The 27,724-nt window shown below is 40.3% G+C and overlaps 1 protein-coding gene across 2 annotated transcripts; it reads right to left on the reverse strand.

Moving 5' to 3' along the window:
* Nucleotides 1–16,762: 16,762 nt before the first annotated feature.
* Nucleotides 16,763–18,800, reverse strand: LOC110882037 (protein FAR1-RELATED SEQUENCE 5). 2 transcript variants are annotated; one of them, XM_022130141.2, is made up of 4 exons: nucleotides 18,094–18,508; nucleotides 17,301–17,786; nucleotides 17,038–17,186; nucleotides 16,773–16,971 (listed from the first exon to the last, which is right to left on the reverse strand). In XM_022130141.2, the coding sequence occupies exons 1-4, from the start codon at nucleotides 18,203–18,205 to the stop codon at nucleotides 16,939–16,941; spliced, it is 780 nt and encodes a 259-aa protein (XP_021985833.1). In that variant the 5' UTR covers nucleotides 18,206–18,508; the 3' UTR covers nucleotides 16,773–16,938. The 2 variants fall into 2 exon arrangements, with proteins under 2 accessions (XP_021985832.1, XP_021985833.1); XM_022130140.2 differs by having other exon boundaries at nucleotides 16,763–16,971; nucleotides 17,038–17,786; nucleotides 18,094–18,800.
* Nucleotides 18,801–27,724: the final 8,924 nt, after the last annotated feature.

Raw genomic sequence — 27,724 nt, forward strand, 5'->3', positions numbered from 1 at the left:
ATTACCAATAATAAATGCATAAACTTAAATGAGAATATACTTCAAACAAAATTTTATACGTAAAAATATAATTTCTTTACCTTAATGGTTTTAACAAAAATTTTAATTACAGAAATACTATATTGTAAGTTTCTATATATAATCAGTTAAGTTTATACAATGTTTTTCGATTAATGAAAGGTAAGAAATATCACGAAAGGCTTGATTGGTTGTAAGGACTACGGAATTTAGGACATGAAATTGTGGATCATTATCTTAGCACATAATTGTGTTAAGATTGCTTTTATAAAATAAATCAATAAAGTGGATTCAATATAAATAAATAAATAATTAAATCTTAGATTAGCGCAATCTTCAATTTTGTGAAAATGTCATTTACAAAGTGATCGTGATCAAAGAAATAATTCAGTGAAGTCGAAGGCCAAGAAATCATGTTATGGTTCAAGAGAATCGAAGTGCTTGTTGGGATTATTTCGAATTTGAATATGATGGCTTAAAATATCATATGGGACTTTGAATTGAATACGAAATGTGAGCAAGTTAACTGGGTTTGGATAAAAACGAGTTTTAATAAGGAAGTTCGGACATGATCACAACAGAAATCATGTGTACTTTTCAAAAGAAAATCGAGTTTTTCAAGAAATTCATTGATTCGATATTAAAGAGTCATCGCTTTGTAAAAACGCGGTTTACAATGAAAAGATCAAGTATAGCGAAATGATATTTGAGCTTTTGATAAAACAACAAATTGGAATGATGCCCTCTTATGGTCTTTATAATTCAAATGAACCACATGCGTAACAAACAGTGCATGTGTAGTGAAGAAACACTGACCTAAGCAGCACCTACGGCTTCAATGATTAGTGACCCGAACGCTTGGCTGCAAAACAGAAAACACCGTTAGGACTCGTTACAGGAATGGGGTTATTCCTGTAACCACCCTCCGGCGTGAGAATAAGTATTGGTTTATGAAGGAAGTTTTGGAGAAGAAGATGTATGAGAACAAGATGAAGATACCTTATACGTTTTCCTCTATTTAGAGGTTTTCCATTAGGGTTTCCTTTAACCCAAGATGTATTCTGATAAGTTAGAGATTTACACGATCTTCCCGAAAAGTTGGAGATTTAGTTGTGCACCTTCCATGCAGATATGGAAGGTTCTAGAATAAACGTTTGTATTTATATTAATATAATAGGTTGTAACCGGGTCGGGTTGACCGATGCGGGTCACACCTCGTCATGTCCCCCCAGTCCGAGCTCATGGAAAGAAATCCATTAGGTCGGACTAAGAGAAAAAAGAAAAAGTTAGTGTATTATGGTTGTTACTACGGCTTTGGGAAATGACGGCGAAAATATAGGATGTGACAGTTGGGTCATCATATCAGTGACAACTGTTTTTACCCCATATGGACACGTATTTCCGTTCGTACATCTTTTTGAATTTGAAAAGTTGCCTTTGCGTATAAATAACGACTCCTTATGTAGGAGTTCAAATCCCTTCCCCCAAATCATTCCTTCGTCATTCTTTCTACTCAATGGCTTCGAAAACTAACGAATCGTCTTCCACCGCTACCGCCCCTACAGACATACTGTTTTGTAAGTGGGGCGTAACATCCTTCAACAACCTTGTTCATGATTATGGTATTAGCGCCGAATGGAACCCCGTTTTGCCGTCCAAAACCGACACTGCCTTCCCCTTGAAGGTGGGTAAAATCACTTTGTTCAGTGATTTTTTCAAATTCTGCAATTTCCGGCTACCCATCACCAAATTTTTGAAATCGGTGCTTGATTTTTACCGTATCCACATTTCTCAAATACATCCCCTTGGTTTAGTGAAACTTCGGCAATTTGAGTATGCCTGCATAGCACTGGGCCATATCCCAGAACTGGTTGTCTTTAGGGTTTTCTTTGTGCTTGTGTGGAAATCCCTTTTCTTTACTTTCGACCGGAGAGATACTGACATGTCGTGCCTAAGGGATATTCCCACCAGTTCGAGGGACAAAGATTGGAAGAAAAAATTCTTCTATCTTGATGCCACTGTTATCCCTGGGGAAATGCACTGGAGAGAGAAAGGGCCAAAGGATAAAGTGAAAGACGATGCTCCTCCTGAGGATGCGTACGCGTCAAATGTTCTATACATAAAGCTGTGTGGCCGCCCCTTCGAGTGCACAATTATCCCAGAAGGTGCGTTGGTGATGGCCGGCATGAGTTTGTTGTGGCCTGATATTAAGCGTTATCCCTCATTTCAAAGGGACGATGCAGGTATGTTTACATTATCGTGCATTGCTATTTTTGCAGTGTTGTTTTTTTTAACTCCCCATATGTCACGCAGGGGAGTGGGGTATGTTCGACTTTATTGATCCTCCTCGGCATCTCGCGTTGAAACCTGCCGACCGCGTGTTGGACGAAGGAGAACCAGATGTGCTAAGGGTGCATCTTGAGCAATTTCTTCTACCCGCTATACCGGCGGACCCCACAGCATACGTCACTCCGTTGTCAGGTGTGGCAACTACCGTCTTGTCAGTGTCGGAGAAAAAACCTACCCGGATAAAGCTTACCGGGAAGAAACACACAGCAATCCATGGGGGTGTGCCCTCCGTGGAGGAAACTTCCAGTGTTGGGCGTGATGTTCCCTTGGTCACCGATCTGACCAGTCCAGGTCGTGCCTCTAAGAAAAGAAAAACCTTTGTCGTACCTACTCTAAGTGCCTTTGAGGCGGTACAGGCTGCTTGTGCTTTCCCAACGGGTATCTATTGCTGACTACCACTGTAGCATACTAGCGTTCATGTTGCTAAAGCCCCACGACGTTTATTGTGCAGGTACCTCTGTGGGAGTGCCATCTGGAGTTGTTATACCAACACTTGTGCCGACCGTGGCGTTGTCGTGCCCTGGTTCCAGTGTTAGTATGCCTACAGCCCCCAAGACCTTGGCCTCTGCTACTGCCGCTGTGAGCTGTGTCATGCCCCTCCCTATTCCTACGTTATCAGTAGCTGTAACTGTTGATCCGCTATCCTCACTTCGGACAGGCGGTCTTGATACACCTGTGATTGACTCTCCCAGAGGCATTTTTGCTGATGTGGATAAAGATGCTACTACCGTGTCAGCGGCACAGGAGGTAACCAGCATGGGTGGTGGCGAAACTCGAGGATCGAGCAGCGGTATTGCTGATGACGGTGTCCGTCTGATTGACGACCTGTTTATACCAACTGTTCGTTGGGACCCCAATGCTCAAGATAAACGCTACCAGCCACACTGGAAAATCGCTGAATCCTCAAGGCTGATTTTCCCCCTGTGGTTCAACACTGGGTCGAGCGGGCGTATCCCCCTGCCGAAGCGGCGTACGTAGAGGGTTTGAACAATGAAGATTTGATGAATTCTTCAATATCTGACTCTGTGAACCTACCACGAAGGTTGGTTGAAATCCGTCGCAGGTGGATGCATGATAACACCCAACTCCACCAGGCTCGAGCGACTATTCAAGAATTGAGGGACGACAAGCATCGCTTAGAAAGTCAACTTCAGACTGTGGGATTAAGGGAGGCCAGATTCTTGTCGGAGAAAAACAAAGCTGAGGAAGATTTGCAGAGGGTGACTAACCATCTTGCTGAAGAACGGATCTTATGGGCCCGCGACATGGCGGAAAAAGATCGAGTGTTGGCTCAGGCCAAGAATATACAGGAGGAGTTGGAACGTAAGGCCATAGCGGAGGCTCAGAAGGTGAGACTCGAGTTATCGGCCCAATTGGAAAAATTTCGTGTTGACACTGATTTTGTGTCTCAGGTTCAGGAGCGGCACCAAAGCTTGACAACTGAAATAGAAGCCTCCCATACCAAAATCCGGCTTATGCAGGCAGAGCTGGAGGAACGGGAAGGAAAGGTCAAGGAGTTGCAGGACCATTGTGATTCACTTGTCACTCAAAACAACAAACTTGCTGTATCGTCGTCCTCTAAACTAAAAGAAGTGGAAAATGCTCTGGCACAATCCAACGCAGAAGTCGATGATTTGACCAGCCAGCTAGCGGCTATGCGGGGAGACAGGAATTGGTTGATAACTAATGGGCTTGTGGGAGCATTTGAGTACCTGCGTGAATCGCCCCATTTTACTAGCCTGGTTGATCGTCTCTCCGCGGCTGCTTACCAGTCCGGGCATCATGATGGTGTGTATAAGGGCTATATGGATTGCCATCAGTTGGATAGGGTATCGCCGGATTTTCATGCTGTCAATGGTAAGCTGCAAACTGATATGGCGAGCGCCCTTGAAGCGGCGTATACCGAGCCGCTGCCCTGTTATGGCGATTTAATGGACAAAGTCAATGAGGATGGAATAGAATCGCTGCGTCTGATGCTGGATCCCGCGGAGGAGTCTGAAGAAGAATAACAACTCCGTTTTTCTTTTTGTTGCTTGTTATGTACTCTTATTGCCTTGCTAATGACACTGTTTGAACTGGGTTTAGTGCCCATTTCTGTTTTGATTTGACAGCTATATTAATGCAAATGTCATGATTTCTGACACCGCCGAATTTTTTAAAATATGGCTCTGTGACGTGTGATGATTATTTTCCATTAATGCACCCGACGTCACCACTGTCAAAACTTTTTACTCCTGCTATAAATTTACCTTTCGTTTCCTTATTTTGTTGTGTGGGCATGATGGAAAGAAAACGATATAGGCAAAGACTCTCCGAGATCTTCCGGGTTCTTGACGCTGCTGATGGCTTGCTCCAGCTGCAATACCCGGTAACGAGGTCGATGCTTAGGGGGAGAAGACCCATTCCCAATGCTGCTCCGGTTCGTGCTAACCGAGCATGTCAGAGCATTGTTATTGAGGATCCTCAACCAGTGGATCCCGGAGTGCCACAGCTATCAGCTGATGTGCTGTCTGGTCTGATTCCGGTGAACCCTGAACAGCGATACCGTCTGACGTACCAACGCCATTCTGGTGGTCGGCCGAGGAGGCAGCAGGTGGATGGCTCAGGTACGGTGGTTCCAATGGTTGATGGTTCATCTGACCATTTGGCCATCGGTCCAGTTGTAGTTGTGGGTGATGAGGTGGTGGTGCATACCCCTGCAGTGGTGATGGCACCCAACCTTCCTCAGTAGGTGTTTTGAACATGTTCTGTATTTTGGTTCCCATATGTTTGGTTTTTAGTAACAGGGACAAGTACTTGGTTTTTTTGAGATAGGTTATGTACATGTAGTGATGCCTATCTGTTTTGGGGTGGTGTATGTATCTATTACCAAGATACCCGCCGTAAGCGCTTGTTATTGTTAACCCTATGACTTATATGAATGAAAAATATTTCGTGTTTAAGGGTGTTGTTTGTGTTTTTACCGTTTTATGCATTCATCGTGCGATGGTAACTTTTGTTACAAATAAACTTAAATCTTTATTAAACTTGCATGGAGCAATAAAAGAAAAGCAGAAAAATCCCAACACGGGTTACAAATGTGAATTGAGAAGATAGTTAACTCTTGCTGTTAGGAGCAAGGTTTTACAGGTAGCATTTCCTCAACTGGGCGATGTTCCAACTGCGCGGTATTGGCGTGCCATCTAGTCGGGATAGGCGATAGGCCACTTTACCCAGATCTTCTTGGATGATATAAGGGCCTTCCCAGTTTGGGCCCAGTTTTCCTGAAGGTTCCATTCTACTTGCTTCGTTGTCACGCATGACGTAATCACCCGCCTTGAAACTTAGTTTAGCCACCCATTTGTTATAATACTTTTCCAACGCTTTCTTGTATCGTGCTTCGCTGATGGCGGCTGCCTCACGCCTTTCTTCCAACAAATCCAAGCCTTCTCTCAGAGATTGATCGTTGTCATTGCCTATGTTGAGACGGCGTAATGACGGTAACCCTGCTTCAGCAGGTATCATCGCCTCCATTCCGTAGGTAAGGCTGAATGGGGTTTCGTTGTTGCTAGTTTTGGGCATTGTTCTATGTGCCCAAAGGACATGTGGCAATTCTTCCACCCACGAGCTTCCCTCGTGCCCCAGTCGCTTTTTAATGCCCTCTAGCAAACTCCTGTTCATCCGCTCCACCTGTCCGTTACCTTGGGGGTGTGCTACCGACGTGAAAATCTGCTGGATGTGGAGATCAGTGCACCATTCCTGGAAAATTCTATCCGTGAACTGTGTCCCATTGTCACTCACCAGGTAAAGCGGTAACCCGAACCTGCACACTATGTGCTCCCAGAGGAATTTTTTGGCATTTTCCGCCGTTATCTTAGCCAAAGGTTTTGATTCCACCCATTTGGTGAAGTAATCAACTGCCACAATTAGGTACTTCAACTTTCCGGGGGCCGGCGGGAAAGGTCCTACGATATCCACGGCCCATTTCTGGAAAGGCCACGCTGCTGTCACCGGTACCAGGCTGTTCTTGGGCCGTATTGTCTGAGGAGCAAACTTCTGGCAACTGTGGCATTTTCGTAGTTCCGTTACAGCGTCTTCGTGCATACCAGGCCAGTAATATCCCGCGCTATGGATTTTGGCCACCACTGCTCGAGGTCCGGCGTGTATGCCGCACAGACCCGCGTGAATTTCGCTGATGAGGTACTTTGCCTCTACTGGGGAAACACATCGCAGCAACGGACCCAAGTAAGATTTTCGGTATAGGACACCATCATTGACCTCATATTGTAGCGCTTTCGTTTGTATCTTCTATGCCTCGCCCTTGGCGGGAGGTAGCTCACCCGTTTCGAGGAAGCGTAGAATCGGAGTATACCAGCAAGGTTCTTCTATTGTGATGGCGGAAACACTCCGTGGTTCGATTGAGGGTGTCTGTAACGTTTCGACTTTGACTTCCTTTTCCATGCCTGAGGTGGCGAGTTTGCTTAGGGCGTCTGCTATTTGATTCTTTCCTCTATGTACATGGTTGAGCGTGACCTTGTCGAAGGAATCCATGAGTTCTTTAGTTTTCGCCAGGTATTTCGCCATTGACTCGTCTTTAGCTTCATACGTTTCGTTTACCTGATTGTTAACCAGCAATGAGTCGACGTATGCGTCTACCCTGGCTGCCCCCATGGATTTTGCCATCCGTAACCCTGCCAATAATGCCTCGTACTCCACTTCATTATTAGAACATTCAAAGTCGAAACGTAAGGCGTACATTAGTCTGATTTGATCTGGACTTATTAGCATTAGGCCTGCACCGGACCCCTTTCCGCTAGATCATCCATCAGTGTATAGTTTCCAAGTCTGCCTTGTAGTGCTGGACTCTGGTATATCTTGGACAACTGGGTCCGTAATGACTTCTCCTTCCGGTATTTCAGCTAAAAAATCAGCAATCACTTGCCCTTTAACCGCTGTTCGCTTCTGATATTCAATATCTAAAGCCCCCAGCTCAATGGCCCATTTAGCCAACCTGCCCGAAACCTCTGGCTTGTGCAAAACTTGCTGTAGCGGGTAATTGGTTAAGATTTGTACACGATGTGCCTGAAAGTATCTTCTTAGTCGCCTCGTGGCCTGTACTAATGCTAAAACTAGCTTTTCCAGTGTAGGATAACGCGTTTCAGGCCCCGCTAGCACCCGGCTTATGTAGTATATTGGTGTTTGCTTCCCTTCTCGTTCGACCATGAGCACGACGCTCACCGCCGTATGAGCTGCCGCTAAATACATCTTTAGTATTTTACTGGGTCTGGGCGCTGTCAGCGTAGGTAACCCTTCTATAAAACGTTTCATTTCTTGCAGAGCCTGCTCCGCTTCGCTGGTCCATTTGAAATTCTTCTTGTTGAGGCAATCTTTTAATGTTTTTATGAAGGGCAATGACTTTTCGGCGTGCCTCGCTAAGAACCTGTTGATTGCTACCAGTCGTCCATTTAGGGCTTGAGCTTCTTTCAGCGTTCGGGGAGAAGGCATTCGCGCTATGGCGGCTACCTTTTCCGGGTTAGCTTTAAAACCGTCTTGGGTGACTACTACCCCCAGGAACTTCCCCTCTTCCACCCCAAACGAACACTTCTTTGGATTTAATTTTATGTTGTACTCTCTAAGCCGCTGGAAAGTTTCCTCTATATCTTCCAACATCTGTTTTTCTTCGCTGCTTTTAATTACGAGGTCGTCTACATAGACTTCCAAATTTCGCCCGATCTGTGCCTCAAACACCTTGTCCATGAGCCTCTGATAGGTAGCTCCTGCGTTTCGTAGCCCAAAAGGCATCTTGGTGTAACAAAAGATGCCCACGTCGGTATGAAACGCTGTTTTTTCTTCATCTTCCTTGGACATTTTAATCTGGTGGTACCCTTTATACGCGTCTAGGAAACACTTGAATCGATAGGGTACCAGGGAGTCGACCTTTAAAGGGTACGCATCTTTTGGGCACGCCTTGTTTAAGTCTTTGAAATCGATGCACATTCGCCACGTGCCCATTTGGTTTTTTCACCATGACCGGGTTAGATACCCATGTATGGTATTGCGTTTCCCTGAGAATTCCAGCTTCGACTAACTTTCGTACTTCTTTAACGACCGCCGCCTGGCGGTCCGGGGCCATGCTGCGCTTACCCTGAGCGACCGGCTTGACGCCTGGAAGTGTGGCGAGCTTGTGTTCCGCTTTGTCCCGGGGGACTCCTGTCATATCGGATAGCTCGAACGCGAAAATGTCCGCGTTTCTTTTTAACAATTGCTTTAAGTCGCTTACAACTTCTGGGGACAGCGTGTCCCCAATTGTGACCGTTTGGTCTGGATGGCGCGTGCTTAATACCCATCTTTCTGGTCCCGTGGCCCCAGTGGGCCCCTGGCGACATCGTTTGGTATTTAGTACCTCCCCGATTTTATCGCGAAATACGGTAGCGACACCTTGCGGTGTTGGGAACTTCATAAAACCCCTTGCCGTGGAGACTATGGCGTCCAATTTTCCCAGGGTGAATCTTCCGATTATCACATTGTGGTATGACTCAGCGCGGACTACAAGGAAAGTTAGTAGTATGGTTCTTTCTTTGGGTGATTGCCCGAAGGTTACCGGGAAAGTGATTTGACCAATAGGATCAACCTTTTCCCCTGTGAAACCTTTGATAGGGGCGTGTACTGATTCAAGCAACTTCCTATCTTCTGGTTGCATTCTGTTAAAGCAATGTTCATAGATGATGTCTTCTGAGCTTCCGGTGTCGACTAGGATTCGCCTCATGCGGTAGTCTCCTACTACCGCGGAGATGATCAGGGCGTCTGTGGTAAGATGCAAATCCTCCATTCGCGGTTCTATAGTCATTGTTGCCAACATCCAAGGCTCGAGCGTGGAGAAACTCCGCTTCGCCCCCCTTCCCATGTCAGCGTGAACCATGTTCAATTCGCGCGGCCTTTTGCCTGCCGCCTTATCGTTCTCCTCCTTGACCACAGGCGGGCCTTGCTTGATATCTCGCACTAGGTGTGCCAACTTACCCGACTTCACGAAATATTCGATCTGTTTTTTAAGCTGAAAACAGTCGTTGGTGTCATGCCCGCTCCCCTTGTGGTACTCGCAGTATTTACTCGTATCCTTGTTAGGGTTGTCTTTCAACGGCTTTGGTGGATTAAGCCTGAGGTTTTCTGAGGCAAGAATTTCAGCCGGGGTCTTGCTTAAATTGGGATATTCAGACCGAGGTTTTAACGTCTCGTTCCTTGAATAGGAGCTTCGGTGTCTGTCGTATCGCGAGTCTTTGTCGTTTCTCAGATATCGGTCTCCCCTATGTTTGCTTTTAGACCCCTGGTGATCTTTTTCCTCCTGATTTTTTAGGGCTTCTTTCTTTCTATTAGCTGCGTGACTGGCCGCTACCGCTTTTTCCTGTATAACATATACTTTGGCTATTCGCAGTATTTCATCTATGGTTGGGGGTACACCATCCCTTCCATGCAGTGTTCTTAGTAGCTCGTCATCATTGACTCCTTGGAGGAAAGCTCCACATGCCAGATCGTTGGTGACGCCTGGTATCGCCAGGCTTTCTTTGTTGAATCTGATGATAAAGTTTTCTACCGTCTCATTGTCTCGACGACGAATATGAAGGAGTTCGTTCCTATCTTTCGTATGTCGGCGCTGCTGACTAAACTGTAGGATAAACTTTGATTCCAAATCTTCAAAGCTGTCTATCTCGCCTGTGGGCAGGCTGTCCCACCATACTCGTGCCGCTCCTATTAGAGTTTGTACGAACATTTTACACCATAGGGGCATGGGCCAGCAGGCCACTTCACCGGCGCTCTTAAATAAATTGAGATGGTCGTCAGGATCGGTGAGGCCATCGTACTTACCGACCGTTTGGGGCATTTTAGGTTTTTCCTTAATTGGAGCTTCGGCGATCCTACGAGTGAATTTGGACCGGAACGTCGCATCTACCGGCTTGTATGGTTTGGTTAGTTCGTCTTCTTCCACATTTACGGGTTGTGCGGGTGGAACGTTCGTACCCGGGGCAGGTCCTGCCATTAGGTTGGAGTTTTCCAAAGGGGTTACCCGGGGTCTGACCGCATTTTCTCTGTCGTGCACAGGCTCAGTTGGCGCTTGGGTATACATTGGTTGTGGAGTTGGAAAATTCCACCATGGCGGCATGTAAGCCGCGTACGGCGATTGAGAGCTTCCTTGCGCTGTTCCCTGAAACAGGTACGCTGAACCCCCGTATGAGGGTAAATATCCGTAAGGGGGTGCATAGCAATACCCCAGGAAATACATCTGATTTCCTGGTGTGACAGGGGCATTCATTACTCCAGCTGGCATGATGACCGGCTGATGAGGTGGTGTAGATAACGCCGCCGTGAGCGCTGCTGAGTATAGCGGCGACATTGGGTTAGAAACCAACGACTGGTAGTATTGAGGCGTACTGGTTTCTGACACTATGGTACTGGGGCTCGCCGAGGTAATAACAGGAGTGGAGTAGAGGCGTGAAGCCTGTGAAAAAACAGTTGTCACCGGGGTGAATGTGTTACTGCTAGTCCCCCCCAACCTCCTTGGTGGTATTTGTGAGGGCATATAGAGGAAAGGGCTTGTAACCACGGTCTGGGAAGAGACGGTGGTGATATTGTCAAAACCTGGAGGTGGTCCTTCTGCCTCGAACTCTGGATCTAACGACCTCGTGACGGCTGGGGAAGACTGTGGAACGGTACTAGTTTCCGCCCCTAACGCCAAATTATTATCTGCCAACGTTTGACCAGCCGTGTTCTGATCACTTGCCATGAGGTTCTTGTCGCTAAATAGGTCCCACGGATGGCGCCAATGAAGAAACACTGACCTAAGCAGCACCTACGGCTTCAATGATTAGTGACCCGAACGCTTGGCTGCAAAACAGAAGACACCGTTAGGACTCGTTACAGGAATGGGGTTATTCCTGTAACCACCCTCCGGCGTGAGAATAAGTATTGGTTTATGAAGGAAGTTTTGGAGAAGAAGATGTATGAGAACAAGATGAAGATACCTTATACGTTTACCTCTATTTATAGGTTTTCCATTAGGGTTTCCTTTAACCCAGGATGTATTCCGATAAGTTAGAGATTTACACGATCTTCCCGAAAAGTTGGAGATTTAGTTGTGCACCTTCCATGCAGATATGGAAGGTTCTAGAATAAACGTTTGTATTTATATTAATATAATAGGTTGTAACCGGGTCGGGTTGACCGATGCGGGTCACACCTCGTCATGTAGCGTGTGGATTTATCAAGAAATGAAATGAATCAATATTTGCTACTATGAAAGAAATCTTTATGGTATGATGATCATTAAAAGAAGTAGAAACACGAAAGTCAACTTATTTATAGGCAGAAGTCAGAATTGCAACGAAAGAAATATAAGAACTTTATCTGAAATCTCGTGTGATAACCGTTGTTAAGTGACAGTACCAAGGAATGTCGAATGAAATGAAATGAAATAGGGAATTTGCAAAACTATATGACTTCTTTTGTAGTGCTAATAATTATGACTCAGGTTAGACTATGCACTGATGTTTGTGAAATATTGTACCTCAGCGAGATTTTGATCGTTTGTAAGATAAAGTACCGCTTTTTGATTAGTAGTACTTTTACCGACGGAATTAATATTGGCGTCGTCGTGCCTAATTTATATTTTTCAAAGGTCTTGCCTTGGAAGTTGTGTGTGATAAACTTTGACGTCTGTGGACATATAATTTTAAGTTTCATGTGTTTTCTTGTGCATTAGCACAACTTGACATGCTTCTTACTTGCGTTCATAATTTATGGCGTTAATAATTTATGGTAATGTATTGGTAATTCTTATATTTTTGATGGTGTCCCAACTTAATGGGTTTCCATTTATTATTGTTGCTCGCGTTACGAGGTAGATGATCAAACAAAATAATGTTTGATATCGATATAGGTAAGAGATTCTTGATAAAGGAATCTAGATTTATTATTGACACATATACTTGTGCTTTATCCTTAATTATCAATTGTTATGGCTTTTGAAATTTCTTATAGATATACATATCTATATAATCATATATTTCACATGCTGTAATATACATACCCTTTATAAGGTTAATGTATTTAACAGATTCTTATTTTCAAAAACAAGTCTGATATCAGGCCATGATACTTATTTAGGGAAATCTTGTCACTTGTTTGACATTTTATATACCCCATCTTACCCGGTTCGTGCCGGAGAGGTAACCTCTGTATATCCGGACAAGCTGGAGAGTCTGCTACTCTATACCCAGTTTTGCCGGAGAAAATTTTCTATTTCCCATAAAGTATCTTTTCAAAATCTTAAAAGTGCATCTTTTATTAGGGCTTTTATCCAGAATTAAGGAAATTTGTATTCCCATAACATATTTTATTCTAGACCAAATAATATCAATAAGCAAGAATAAATAGCAATTAAGTGCTATTGCCTGCTAACCGTCATTCTTATGACATACCAGTATCCATTATATTATACTTATATAAGTAATTTACCTTAAAGTTTATTTTAAGGCAAAATTCTTAAGTTCAAGTCTAAATATCATCCGAAGTGCTATCAGATAACATTAAGTTTCTAATTCTCCGTTTCACTTAGGTATTATTATAACACCTAATTGCGTAAACCAGTGGCTTAGCTTATACTAAGGCATCTTTTCTTATGTTCAAGTCTAACTGTTATCAGCTGTGCTACCATTTAATAGTAATCTCCTAACTCTTTTATTTAAGCGTAAGTATTATTATCACAACACTTATAAGCTTAAAACAGTGGCTTAGCTCTGATACCACCTTTACTGTCACGACCCCCGATCCCATCCTGGCCGGAATCGGAAGTCGCGAGCAGTCCAGTGGTACCGGTGATTATTTTGAAAAACATTGCAGCGGAAATTTCATCAGGACCGTGAGTTAGGAAAAATATCAGAGTTTAGAAACACCGGATTTTATTTAAATAGATGGAATAAATTTCATGTTTTACAAAGGTAGCTTTTAATAAAAACAATATTTCTAAATTTGATTTAATTAATAAAATAAGCCACTTCTTGAAGTCTTTTAGTGCCGGATCCAATCCTTACTCCAATCTACTATAATTACCTGAAACGCGTTTTAAAAAGGTTTTGTCAGCGGGAAATACTGAGTGAGTTCATTCATTTTACTGAAAACGACACATTTGTTATAATTTACAGTATCAAGAGTTTTTACATACGTTTATTATCAACCAACTTTCAAGAATAGGTATTTGTCACAGACCAGCTCTGTGACTGTGGTCATATCACCATTGGCTGTCCCAATGAGTGACGTATGTCACCTTAGGCTCGCCCACCTAATGTGAAGGAAACAATAATAATAATATTGTGCACAATACCCCACATACCGGCTGTAATTTGGTGATTACATAAACTTAATCACTGTAATTATAACTTTGAAAAATGATTTGGAGTATTGTAAAACATTTGATAAAAAGAGAATGACTCACATTATAATCATGCAGATTCATACGGCCAAAGTTTAGTCTACAGATAAGCCTTGATATATTGCAGATTTATACAGGCAGAGTTTAGCCTATTGATTTAGCCTTGTAACCTAGTGCATACGAACTAGGTAGGTAACTTAATACAACAATTACGATAACTCACGAGATCAAATTCTCACAACGAACGACAAAGTGCGATACTTAAACATCCATCGAATTAACGACGAACGACAAAGTATAACCCTAATGTGGGCGGCACTTAAACATCCATTGGATATATTGATTGGTCGGAAAATGAATCGTAATAACGATCGAGTTAATACCCTATATCGTAGCAGCACCCCCTCTACTAATTAGTGATTTTGGAGACTGTTTTGGCTATATCTCGATGTACCAATTGAATTTGATCGTCGTAATAAAACCAGAAATCAAGTGCCACTGCCCTCTATTTATACACGAATTTGATCTGGCTTACGGACCGTAAGCCTTATACCTTACGGTCCGTAAGGGACACGAAAGGGTTATAGGCTGGCCACGTGTGGGACTAGGCCTGCTGAGTTGATGATTTCTTTAAATTCGAATTTGACAACGAGATTTGAAGATAATCGTCCACTAGGGTTTACCCCCCTGGGTTTTAGGGGCCCTGATCCTGATTCCGATTGCTACGAAAATTTTAGGAGTTGTGCAGGATCATTTGGGTGTTTCAACTATGGTTCCCTATTGGGTAAATAAAATAATAGGCATGACTTTTGATGTAAGTTTGTTTACAAAATAGAAATAATAAATAATAAAGGGGAAAGTGAATACGGTGCTGTTAGACGTATAACCTTACGCGCCAAACCCATCAAAACTACGTAGTTTTGATTAAAATCTTTAAAAAGTTAAAATATTATTAAAGTGAACGTTAACTTTTATCTGTTTCTCTCTCTCAAATTCATCCATCAAGAAGATATTCTGCAACTGAAGAAATTGGCTACACCGACCCCATTAACTGTTGTATAAACCAATCCAACTCAACTCAACAACGAAGCCGATTGCGACTTTTAGAGAGAGAAACAAAAAACAACAACACACCATTTTAAGCTTTGATCTACTTTAATCGGTTATGGCTGGTTTCCGTCAGATGATGAGGTATCGAAGCAGTAAACGAATCGCTAAGGTAATTAATTGTTAGGGTTTGTTGATATCTTGCTCCGATTTTCATCATATGTTGGTTAATTTGATTGCTAGGGTTTACTTTTGCTACTGATTTTGTTTACTTAGGGTTTAATTAAGAGCTGTATGACTGAAATTAGATAGATCAGTGATCATAGCTTGTTCAAGAAATGTTACTTTAGGGGTTTTTTCAATGTTGATTTTATTAGGTTTAGTTATAGGATGTAAAGATAGTTGTGAGGCTGAGGATGGACTCTGATTTTTGTTGGCTTTTAAGCTGCAATGGTTCTTGAACGAAATCTGATATGTTAACGCGTAACTACACGAGTTTCGGTTTTTAGGATAAGAGCGGGATGTTTGACTTGAGGTCAAACCACAACCACCTATGTGTTTCTTCTATTCGGTAAGAACTCATGTTTGACCGTAATAGTCAAACACTTTGAAATTCTTGTTTGTAGTCAAACATGCTGGAATTTTGTTTCACTTCATCTACTCATGTTTTTGAAATAAAGTTGAACTGAATATACCTGTTAAGCATACTGTGAACCTTATAATAGCGTAACGATATCTTGACAATGAACATATGGCTTGAATGGAGGGTCAAGGAGCTGCATTGACACATTTGCTGTTAACATGATGGTGTTTACTTTTTGACATACTTGTAATAATAGCATTAATTTGAAGTTGCAGTGGCAATAATTTAAGATGACCATGTTGACTTTGTAGCACTAAAATAGTGTAAATATCTTTCTTTTGCAGTTGCATTAATTTGAAGTTGCAGTGGCAATAATCTGTTGAACAACTATTGGAAGATTATCTCCCAGCTGGAATTGCATCATTAAAGTTTAATCTTCAGCAGCTTCGGGTTCAGACGAATGAGGCGTAAACAGAGAGGATGGGTCAAACGTGGCGTGAGCTCAAGTGCAAGTTGATTAGGTGGTATTTAGGAGTAAAAAGTTGTTAACAAATGTAGCTTGTACTTTGTAGTTTAAAGAAGATTGTATACGTTTGGTAATTAGTTACGTTTGTTCATTTACGCTTGTGAACCGTTTGTTTATATTGTTAACAAACGAACATAAAACATGTCACATTCCTAATTTTAATGTTAATTGTCATTTGTTTATGCTCAAATTGACTTGTCCAGTAGGTTCTCAATTTAATTGATTACACTTTATTTATAGAACTTTTTAAGTTCAAATCAATAATGTATAATCATGTTACATGCCTTTTTAATCAGTTACAGCATTAGTGATGTCATGAAACAAAGTTTTTATTCCTATTCATATTTTGTTGCTTCAGTAACATTCATCAACTCAATTTTGACATTATTATCATCTCTAGACATAAACATCTGTACATCAAACATGTTAAAATCATATTTTGACCCATTTCATGTTACTTAACTATATTTTGACGCGTTTCATTTTAATTCACCATATTTTGACCCGTTTCATTTAATTCACTATATTTTGACCCGTTTCATTTAATTCACTATATTTTGACCCGTTTCATTTAATTCACTATATTTTGACCCGTTTCGTTTCATTCACTATATTTTGACCCGTTTCGTTTCATTCACTATATTTTGACCCGTTTCTTATTAATTCACTATATATTCACCCGTTTCATTTAATTCACCATATTTTGACCCGTTTCGTTTTAGTTCACCATATTTTGACCCATTTCGTTTTAGTTCACCATATTTTGACCCGTTTTGTTTTAGTTCACTATATTTTAACCCGTTTCATATTAATTCACTATATATTGACCCATTTCATTTAATTCACCATATTTTGACCCGTTTCATTTAATTCACCATATTTTGACCCAATAATATCAAAACTATTGTAATAAAGAAATTGTAAAACTACAAAAATAAGTTTACTTTCTACAAGACTGAAACAAGTGCCACCATAACAAATTTGCAAACTTGCTGATTCTTCAAGCCGATTCACATTTCATCCTTCTCTTTCTAGTAACGACTCTTCCATCTGAAAAAAATTAATATAAGTATTATATTAACATCAATTAATTATTTATAAATATGTAGATCTTACCTTCTTTTTTGGACAACTGCTGATGTAATGACCCACTTTCTTGGTGACATCATTTTCACATGGACTTTTCATGGTGTTTACGACCTTCCTGATTTGACTAGGTTTCAACCTGGATTGACTAAGTTCCGACATTAGAGATTTGCAAGCTTCTGCGCGGTGAAACTTCCCATGAGACCGGTTTTTCATAACTTTGGTCGGAGTAACAGTTAGTTCATGATTGTGTGAATCATTAAATTTATCTACTAGCCATTTTCCATCTTTACCTTTTGAAATCCTAAGAAATGCTTCACATCCGGTCCTTAAATCCCTACGACGTTTGACATCTCCTTTAGAACTATCACGCTTTAAATCTTTAAACCCCTCTTTGTTGCATACATATTTCCTTCTATAAGGTTCATTTGTTGTCTTATCCTTAAAAGTCGAACGAATACGTATTCCAAACCCATGTACAAATGCATAGCGATTGTAGAAATCATATGCGTCACCAAGAGTATCAAAAACCTGCCCGATCACATCATCATTTACTTCTTTCTCAAACTCAAAATCCATGTCGAAGTCTTTTATATCCTCTACTTCAACATCGGAATCACTATGTACGACTAAATACCCATTTGCATCAATATCATCAATCAAATTCGATTCTAAAGCTTCCTTCTCTGGTTGAACTCTTGAATCCATTAGCTTAGCTTCTGAATGTTCTCCATCAACAAAAGTACAAAAATGTCGAAACCGATAAATTGATGAACAACCTGGGAAAAAAAACATTCTAAAAAACATGTCTGATCATGATATTTAAGGTAATTTTAGTCAAAACATGGAGATTTATTGCAGAATACATAATCGATTAGCAAATCATCACCAGTACTAAAGCCATTCTAAGGAACTTTTTAATAAAAAACAGGGAGATTAATTTTTTTTTACCAGCCAAACAAGGATTCAACCCAAAAAAAGACTTTAGCAAGAACCTAAAAGGTCAACATACAGTACATGAATAACACAGATAAGAGCCGAAAAAGGGAGATTAATTAATTGAATACTTGATCTATCAGCAAATACCTGACGGATTAATCTCCAGCGTGATAGGTTCAGAGGTAGGTGGAGAGATTGATGGTACCTTTCTTCCTGAATCGTCGAGCGAAAAGCTTTGTTCTTCGAGATCGATATCCATGGCCGACTGGGAATTTGGATTTGGGGATGAACCAGAAACCAGAACCACGTTCTTTTTGGTTTGTTATTTAGGGATTTGAAAAATAAAAGATTTATTTTAACTTTATAAAGATTTTAATCAAAACTACGTAGTTTTGATGGGTTTGGCGCGTAAGGTTATACGTCTAACAGCACCGTATTCACTTTCCCCAATAATAAATAATAGTTTTGGGTAACTCACAAAAAGAGAATAAAATGGTGGGAAAAAGGAATGGACCCACTGTGTAACTTTAGGGTTCAACTAGAAGGATTCCTGGTATAAATTTTGGGTATAACTTTTAAGCTATAATGCACTCGTGTTAAGTATAGTACCCCTAATTTAACCTTGTCCCGAAGTTCCGAGATAGAATCCAAACGAACTTAGTCGGGCAGAGCCTTGACATGCGTTATGGGACTCAGATCAATCGGAAAGGGTAGCGGTGATCGAGAGTTACAATACTTAAAACGAGGCAGGGCTTTATTATTATTATGGGGCAAATAAATAAAAATTAAGAACATATATATAGAGAAAGTGAGATCGGGTGAAAATAAAGAAAGGTCAGGAAAAGGTTCTGAGCAATTGTAACTGCATGGGTTTCATGCTATTTATAGTTGCAATTTTTCTTGTTGGCTACGCTAATATTGAGATGACTTATGACTAAAATGAGACACGTATTTCCTTTTAAATTTAGATGGACACCTGTTATGTAAACATTCCATTTGTAGAGTTTTATTTCTTTTTAATTGAAAATGTGAAAGCCTCCTATAAAAGCATACATACGTGTACAACATTTGGAGTTGGATTAATTATTTAATTATTTTATTTATTATATATATATATATATTTTTTCCTTTATGATGTATGCGTATTTATTAAAAACATTTGTAAATATTTTTATTTTATTATATTGTAATTAATTCTACTGCTTCATTTATTTGGCGCTTATAACTTTTAACGTATGGCGTTCTAGAAAATAATAAATATGTATTAGAACGAGTATATGTTTGTCTACATTTGGGTCTAAGTTTCATTAAAAATAGAATAGGTTCAAAATACAATTTATTTTTATAATTTAATTATTATACGGTTCCTAGACCCATCTAGGAACTTCATATTTCTTACGGTCAACCTACCCATAAGTTACCTGTCTAATAATATAAGTTTTTTTTATAGACTTTTATTTTATTAGAAAGGTCACCCATATACAGGCCAATTAATTAATATAATATTTCAACCAACTTTATAAAATAGTGTTTAAAACTATTTGGGTTGAATATTTATATTAAAAATAAACTAGTTATTAGTTACTAGTGGTTAATAAATTTAACCATACTTATAATTTACATGATAAAAAAATAGGGATGTTACATTCGGTTTTAAAGTTATAATTACAGGGATTAAGTTTTTGTAGTCTTCAATTACAGCCGGTATGTGGGGTTTTGTTTGCATTACTTGATGACCGTCACCATTGGACAAATGGTTAACCAATGGGTGATATGACCATAGTCACATAAACGAGTCGAGTGACAAATACCGTTGGGTAATTGATATATATATATATAAAGAATGTAATCGCCCTTAATACTGTATATTATAACAATGTGTCGTTTGTGCTAATGAATGATTCACTAGTATTTCCCCGCTAACAAAATATTTTAAAACATGTTTCAGGTGATCTGCTGTGAATCAAGGAAAAAGTGCTACGGGGCACTAACAAGCTTGAAGTAGTGGCTCAGTAAAATAAAGAAACATGTTTTAGTAAAACAGGGGTTTCTTGGTGAAATTTCCCTTATTGTAAATTACGGGGTTTATCCTGAATTGTGAAATAAAATAATCAGGCATTTTCAAGGTTTAACGATCCTGTTAAAAATTCCGCTGCCAAATTTAATAAACACCACGGGGTTTCTGTCCCGCGGCTCCTGAAACAAGTCAAACCGGGTCGGGGGCTGATGCGTGTCAATGTGTATATAATTTAGGTGTATATTTTAAGCCCTTTTTACACTTTTTAGCCAAGTTTTAAATTTATAAACACGATATTCACTAACACTAAACACACATATGGGCAAGTGCACCCATCGTGGACATAGTATAGTGTTGGTAAGATACCGAGGTCGTCCAAGGATACAAGAGCTTTTAGTACCGGTTTATCCTCAACGTCTAATCAAATCAAAATGTTAGAAAAAAGGTTTTTAAACTAGAAAAATAAAACTAACTAAAATGCTGAAAATAAAATAGAAATAAAAATAGATAGACAAGATGAATCACTTGGATCCGACTCGTGTGTAGTGTAACCTTTGATTATTTTCGCACTTTTGCACTTGTTTAAGAGATTATCTTAGTTATTGTAGTAGGCCCCTCTTTTGAAGGCGACGTTACCCTCAACCCAACAGTTTGAGTCAGCAAAGATACAATCCTAAAGGGTCGGATTATTGAAAGATAATTAATTAAGTTATTAATGCACAATGTGGTAGGCCCCTCTTTTGAAGGCGACGTTACCCTCGGCTAAGTAGTCTGAGTCAGCAAGGATACAGTCCTATGTAGCCGGGTTAAAGTTTTAATAGTAGTTTAACTTATGAGGGGATCAAAATGTTTGGACCCCCGCCATCCAATACCGTTGGGTATTGAAGGAGGTCCTACTAAATTTGACCCAGGTCCTTTGCAGGATCTATACACTGAACAATGGCAAGAGTCCTACGAAACCGTTCCCTTAACCCCTGACCAGGTAGCCAACATACCTCCATATAGACCATGGAGATATGAATGGTGAAAATCTTTTATTTTATATAGACAGTAAAATAATGCCAAGACACCACGAACAAACGATAAGGAAGAACCACCTTTAACATAAGAAACTAGTAATTAAAGTCATTAATACAAAACCAATTAAAAAGTGCAAAAGATTAAAAATAAAAAGTATTACACTAAACACTTCTCTTCACCAAGTGATGTAAGAGACTTAGGCAAACATGGCCTTTGATTGTCAAGAACTCTTACGATCAATCTTGGATCCCGAGATGACTCACACACTCTATGATGGACAATGGATGATGGTGGTGGATGATGGTGTTGTGATGGTGGTGGGTGGTGGGTGAAGTGTGAGAGAAGTGGTGTGCCAAGGGATGAGTTGCAAGAGCTCCAAGTACTCCTATTTATAGGCTGAACAGAAGCTCGGGCACGGCCCCGTGTCCGCTGGACACGGCCCCGTGTCCATCCTCCTCTCTTTCTTCATTAAATGCAGTTTGTCTGCATTAGTTGAGCACGCCCCCGTGTCCGCTGAGCACGACCCCGTGTGCAAAAGCATATCTGTACTATCAAGATTTGCCTTGATTCCGCGAATTTTATAGTTGACCACGGCCCCGTGCCCGCTGAGCACGGCCCCGTGGTGGGCGATGGAAGCTTCTACCACTTTGTCTTTTCTGCTGACACTTGGGCACGCCCCCTGGTCGCTGAGCACGGGGCGTGTTCAGGCTTCTGTCTTCTTGTTTTGCTTGGGAAGATGCTGTCGGGAATTTGGGCATGCCATGTTTTGTTCCTTTTCTTGTATTTATGTTTGATTTAGCTGTCTTTTTGCTTCTTTTGTTCATTTGAGCTCATTTAATCCTGAAAATACAAAAGGAAGACAAAAGCACACTTTTTCCAACATTAGTACTAAAAAAAGGGTTAGTTTTATGCCACAATTGATGTAATTTATATGTTGCATTTTGTGCGCATCAAATACCCCCACACTTGAATCTTTGTTTGTCCTCAAGCAAAACTCTTTATAATGTGGCTTTTTCACTCCCAAATAGAATGGGTAGAAGAGAAGGTTTTTGGGCTTGTCATAGAGTGTCGGGATTTCCAAGATTCTTTATCAAGTTTTATTTTTATTTATTTACAATCCTATTCTTCATGATTTATTAAAAACTTTCATAAGATAAATTACTTATTAGGGCATAACATGCCTTTTTAAAATTCCATTTATATACAAGTTCACATACCTCACGGGGGATCACTCAACACTCGGCCGAATGTGTATTTTTAGTGAATCACTCGAGAATGGTATGGAACTTACTCCTACCATAAGCTTGCCAAGCAATTTATCCTCCTTCTTTTTAACTATATACCTTTGTAAATATCAAGAGGACTTTTTGGGTGAAGGGTTAGGCTTGGGCTAAAGGTGGGGGGTTGGGTTAGTGGTTAGTAAAAGGGCGAAAAGCGTAAAAAGCATCGGTTCTTTTAAAGACTTTTTACTTTTCACAATTTTATTTTTATTTTGATGAACCATTTCTTTCAAACAAAGTTATTTTTGGTGAACTTGTTTGTCTATTTGGTTTCATCAAATAATTTTTTTTAGAAGTCATAAGAAAAACCGAACTTTGTTACTAAAAGAAAGGGTTAAAATAAAAAGGTTTAGGTGGGTAAAAAGGGTGATTGTTTTGGGTTAAGAAATGAAAAGGTTTAGGCTCAAAGGGGTTAACTAGGGGGATTTTGGTTAGGTGGTAAAAAAAATGAAAAATAATGGTGTAGAAAGAAAAAGGGTTAGTCCTAATGCCTCCATCATTTATTTACTTGGGTTTAAGTTGGTAAGGACCGGGAATGCATTGTCGTGGCAAGTTCTAGAGTCGTAAGAACCAAGCGGCTATTCACACAAGAAACAAAAAATGACCATTTAGTGTAAAGATATGTATTTGTATGCTCAATAAAGGCTCAAAACTCACTTTTGTGGGAATGGGTTTTTTATGTGATGAAGTATATATAATCAAATTTTAACTAAGCTTGTCATGCCGTTTCATAATTTTCTTATGTAGGTTCTTTTTTTATCACGACGCTATCGGTTGTAAATTTGTAAAAATATAACCTTTTTTTGAACTTGAAATTCCCAACTTAAACTTAGACAAGTAAAAAAAAATGATAATTGTTGAAAAAATTTGGAGTGATTAGCGGTTCCAATAGAGTTTTGTGTAAGGCTTGTTGATTAGGACTTGCAAGATTCAAAGTTTTAGCATCCCCCCACACTTAAATTACACATTGTCCTCAATGTGTCCCAAAAATAAGTTTTTAGGTTGATTGAATGTGTAAAAGGGTGTTAAAAGCAAAATTTTATGTTACTGGCACTCTGGACACGGCCCCGTGGTGACCGGGCACGACCCCGTGTTCAGGTTCTAGTGACAAAATTTTGTAAAGAGAAACAGAAGCTTGGACACGGGGGCGTTTTCAGTGAACACGGCCCGTGTCCAGTTACCTGAACTGGGTGTTTTCTGCAGATTGTGCAGCACGGGGCCATGTCGGGCGGACACGGCCCGTGCTGAACTTACTATAATGAAGAAAGTTTTGTCGGATGGCCCTGTTTTCGTGCATGGGGTTATGTTTCTCGTTTCCCTTGTTATCCTTCACCATCCCGAGTGTGTTTTATTCATCACAACATCATTCAAACACTAAAACCATCATTTCATTAAAGTCATAGAGAGAATTACATTATCCTAAAAAGCTAGTAAGTTAGATAAGTAAGCACAAGGAACTTAAATCAAGGAGTTCTAGCCTACAAGTTATTTTAATTAGCAAAACTTCCGAAAAGATAATTTTCTCGGTTAGATGCGGCTTCAAAGAACTCCTTCCTCCGGGCATAGGTTCCTCACACGTCGGCGAGCCACTCCTCTATCTCCCTTGGGAGGAGAAAGGCGGGCTCGTTGGCGTCGGTTTGAGGAGGTACTACTTCCACCAGGACTTCTTGTGGATCTTCAAGTGGAGGCTCCGCTGGAATATCATCCCATCCGGTAGGATTGTTGACCCCAAGTGCTAGGTTCCAATCCTCTTGAGGGAGGATCGGTTCCATGGGAGGTGTTACAAGAATGTTTAACCTCTGGTACAAGAGGTTAACTTCTTGAAAATTGTTTTCCAGCCCCACCGTTAGACAGTTTATACGGTCTATTAGGACCTCCTCTACCGAAGTCATTTCATCAAGAGCTTCTCGTAAAGCCATGACGTAGCGTACGAGAGTAGCTTCAATTGAAGATCTTCTCTCTCTTCGACTGTTTCTTGAATGTGCAGAAGATGTTCCACTGTTTTGACTTGACATTCTACGAAAACAAACTAGAAATAGCTTATTTTAATGAAACAGTACATTGGACACGGCCCCCTGCTCAATGAGCACAACCCCGTGTTCACCTTTCTGCAGAATTTTGGAACAAGGAATCTTGAAGTTTCAAGTTATTTTTCTAATTTTTGAAGCCTCTTTCAACAATAATAACTTAAAACAACGTTATACAACTTATTTTTAACAAGATTCTTTGAACAAAACTCAACAATCCTTACAATAAAGCTTGAAATCTCAAGCTTTAATGGAGGTTTTGGAGAAAGATGAAGAAGAAGGAAATGGATAAAAGAGGAAAGGACAAGATGGTTGTTGGAACCTTCTTTTAGAACATACCTAGGATGGTAGGAGAGAAGATCCCTTCAAATCTCTGTCCCTGGATGGTCCAAATGTGCAGGATTCTTGGCTGCATTTATAGAAAACGACAACGTGCTGGACATGGCCCCGTGTCGGATGTCGGATAGACACGGCCCCGTGTGCAGGCAAGATCCTGACACACTTTGTCCGTATTCTGACGTGAAGTTAGAAGGGAATCTTTTGGTGGAGACAGCGGCGTGTTGGCTGGGCACGGCCCCGTGTCGAAAGGCTGATTATGAAGTTTGTCTATTTTCAAGGAACTTATCCGGATCGGGTGGTTCCTTACTGGATGGAACAACCCCAAAGTGCCTAAGATACCTTAATTGCTCTAGACTAAGACGAGAACGCAAGAGGTTGTCGGTGAGGGTGATTCCTATGCTAAATGTAGGTGGACAAGTCCAACCCTTTTCCGGGCTCTCATTAAAGAAGGCGTATGCCGAATCGCTCAGGTCTATGTATGCATCGAACGAAGTCGATGGGGAGTCCTTCATGGCACAATCGGCACAGGGACGACTATCGTCCAAGTCCTCGCTAGAGTGGAAGGTATTATCGGGAGCAACAAGGTTGTTTTTATTTGAATGCGACCCCAACACTTCTTCTTGGTCATCGTCTTGAGATGAATTAAGGAAATCCATCTTAAGTTCTTTAAACCAATTAAGAACTAGATCTTCTAGTTGAAATAGTTCGTCGAGGAGCATTTCGAGGGAGAGATAAGGATTATTTTTACTTTCGCCCCTCTACATGAAAATGATGGGTCTATATATTGGGGCTTATAGTTTAAAAAATAACATTCTAATTCTTTATGACCGCCACCACATAATTGGCACCACGTACCATAAGAGTGCCGAAAATAAAAAATATCATTATCACTCATGTTTGTGTCAGAAATTACCAACCGTCAGGATCTTACGGTTCTGTTTTCAGTAACTGAATCTTGGGCACGGGGTTGTGTTGAGTGGGCACGGCCCCGTGTTCAGCTTACTGTCTGACTTAAAACAGGATTGCCAGTTCCAATGATTGGGCACGGGGCGTGTTCAGCGGGCACGGCCCCGTGGTGGGCGATGGAAGCTTCTACCACTTTGTCTTTTCTGCTGACACTTGGGCACGCCCCCGTGCTCGCTGAGCACGGGGCGTGTTCAGGCTTCTGTCTTCTTGTTTTGCTTGGGAAGATGCTGTCGGGAGGTCGGGCATGCCACGTTTTGTTCCTTTTCTTGTATTTATGTTAGATTTAACTGTCTTTTTGCTTCTTTTGTTCATTTGAGCTCATTTAATCCTGAAAATACAAAAGGAAGACAAAAGCACACTTTTTCCAACATTAGTACTAAAAAAGGGTTAGTTTTATGCCACAATTGATGTAATTTATATGTTGCATTTTGTGCACATCAGGGGCCGTGACACCTTTGACCTTACCGTCAACCATTTTTCCAAAAATATTTAGAACTTTGGGGTTAAAGACTTTTTCAACATCAAATTCTTTCTTTTCAGAAAAAAATTGATTTGAAATCTCAATTTTTCCAACTTTTGATTTTAAATTTTCAGCCCGCAATGGTGGAAAATTTTCGTCATCCAGTGGCGGAACTGAATTTTCTCCTTTTAGCTCAACTAGTGGCTCCTCTGACTTTGACGAATCAGATTCATCGCCAGAACTAACATCTGATTTCTTAACAACCCACCTTTGGTTGTTAAGTTTCACCTTTCTTTTGTAATAACTTTTTGAACACTCACCAACCTCAAATTTTGAGTTTTTAAACATTTTAAATTGTTTGGTTGGTGGTTCATTATCAACCATCTTTTCTTTGAGTTTAAGAGACACTTCCTGTTGTATGTTGGTTGCCATTAGACAGTTCAAGGCAATGTGACCAACTTTTCTGCATTCGTAACAAGTTCTTGTCTCCTTCTTCTGATCATCATCCTTCTTCATTCCCTCTTGCTTCTTAGGAAGGAATTCTTTGTTTGTCTGTTTTCTGAATAAATGCTCTTTTTCTTCTTCAGATGATGTTCCTGAAACAAAAACAGTTTTTGGTTTATAAATTTTCTCATTTTTATAATTTTCTGGGTGAATAAAACCTAGACCTTTCTTTTTGAAATTACTGTTATGGTTTGGTTTCTTTTGAAAACTCGAACCAGAAGTGTAACCTTTTTTCTTGTTTAACCTTTGTTGAACTCTTGAGGTGTACTTTTTAGGTTTTTCAGTAAGATCTATATCTTTTATTTCAGAAATATTAATTTCTGTAAATTTGAAAACTTTTTTAATCATTTCTGTTTTCACACCTCTTATAGGAAATTCCTCATCAGAAAATAATTTGTCAGAATCATTCAAAGTATATGCTACTTTAAATGTTTCGTCATTCAAATTATTCTTTGACATCAGAAAATCTTTATTGTAAACACTTCTGCTCTTTTTGACTGTTGGACTTGAAGTCTCAGATTCAGACTTTGACTCTGACTTTGACTCCTCTGTTTCATCTTTATCCAACACCTGATCGACCACTTTCTTAATTAACTCAGACTCATGATCAGTGTCAGACGATGTGAGTGTGACGTCAATATTATCTGGCAATCCATCTGAAGGTTCAGATTCCCACTTTAAATTGGTTGCCTTTTTGACTCTTTCTGAATTAGGATTTCGTGGAGAATATCCATTTTCAAGCGGCGGTGGACACTTGGTATAATCAGTACTATGTTTCTTACCAGTATCCTTTACTTCAGTATCCTCTTCTTCAAACGCTTTCATGCCTTCTACTGTAGGATAAATCCTGTCAATCACATAAGAAGCACATGAGTAACTTCTCAATAACCTGTTTACCCTTTCAGTTTCTATCATCTGGGTTTCCAATTTTTGTTCAAGTACAACACATTTCTTAATGTAATTATTGATGATTTTCTGCTTTGTCCTGAACGCTCCATTGAGTGTCTTCATAGCTAACGCTTGTTCCCTGCTTGACTTGTTGTATTGATTCATAGCTTTGTTTAAAACATCATAAGATTCTTTCAGTCTGTTCATGTTATGAATCAATTTGTTGTTGTGCCTTTTCACGGTATCACAATTTTCACATTTCTCAGGTATCTTTTCT

The sequence above is a fragment of the Helianthus annuus genome, chromosome 16, assembly GCF_002127325.2.
Source record: "Helianthus annuus cultivar XRQ/B chromosome 16, HanXRQr2.0-SUNRISE, whole genome shotgun sequence".
Classification (NCBI taxonomy): Eukaryota; Viridiplantae; Streptophyta; class Magnoliopsida; order Asterales; family Asteraceae; genus Helianthus; species Helianthus annuus.

Bases quoted from the DNA above. Each gene is read 5' to 3' on its own strand.
- LOC110882037 (XM_022130140.2), bottom strand. From the start codon at position 18,205: ATGGATATCGATCTCGAAGAACAAAGCTTTTCGCTCGACGATTCAGGA. The intron at 17,787-18,093 runs GTATTTGCTGAT...TTTTTTTCCCAG, and splicing joins GCTGGAGATTAATCCGTCAG to GTTGTTCATCAATTTATCGG. The intron at 16,972-17,037 runs GTAAGATCTACA...AATTTTTTTCAG, and splicing joins GCAGTTGTCCAAAAAAGAAG to ATGGAAGAGTCGTTACTAGA.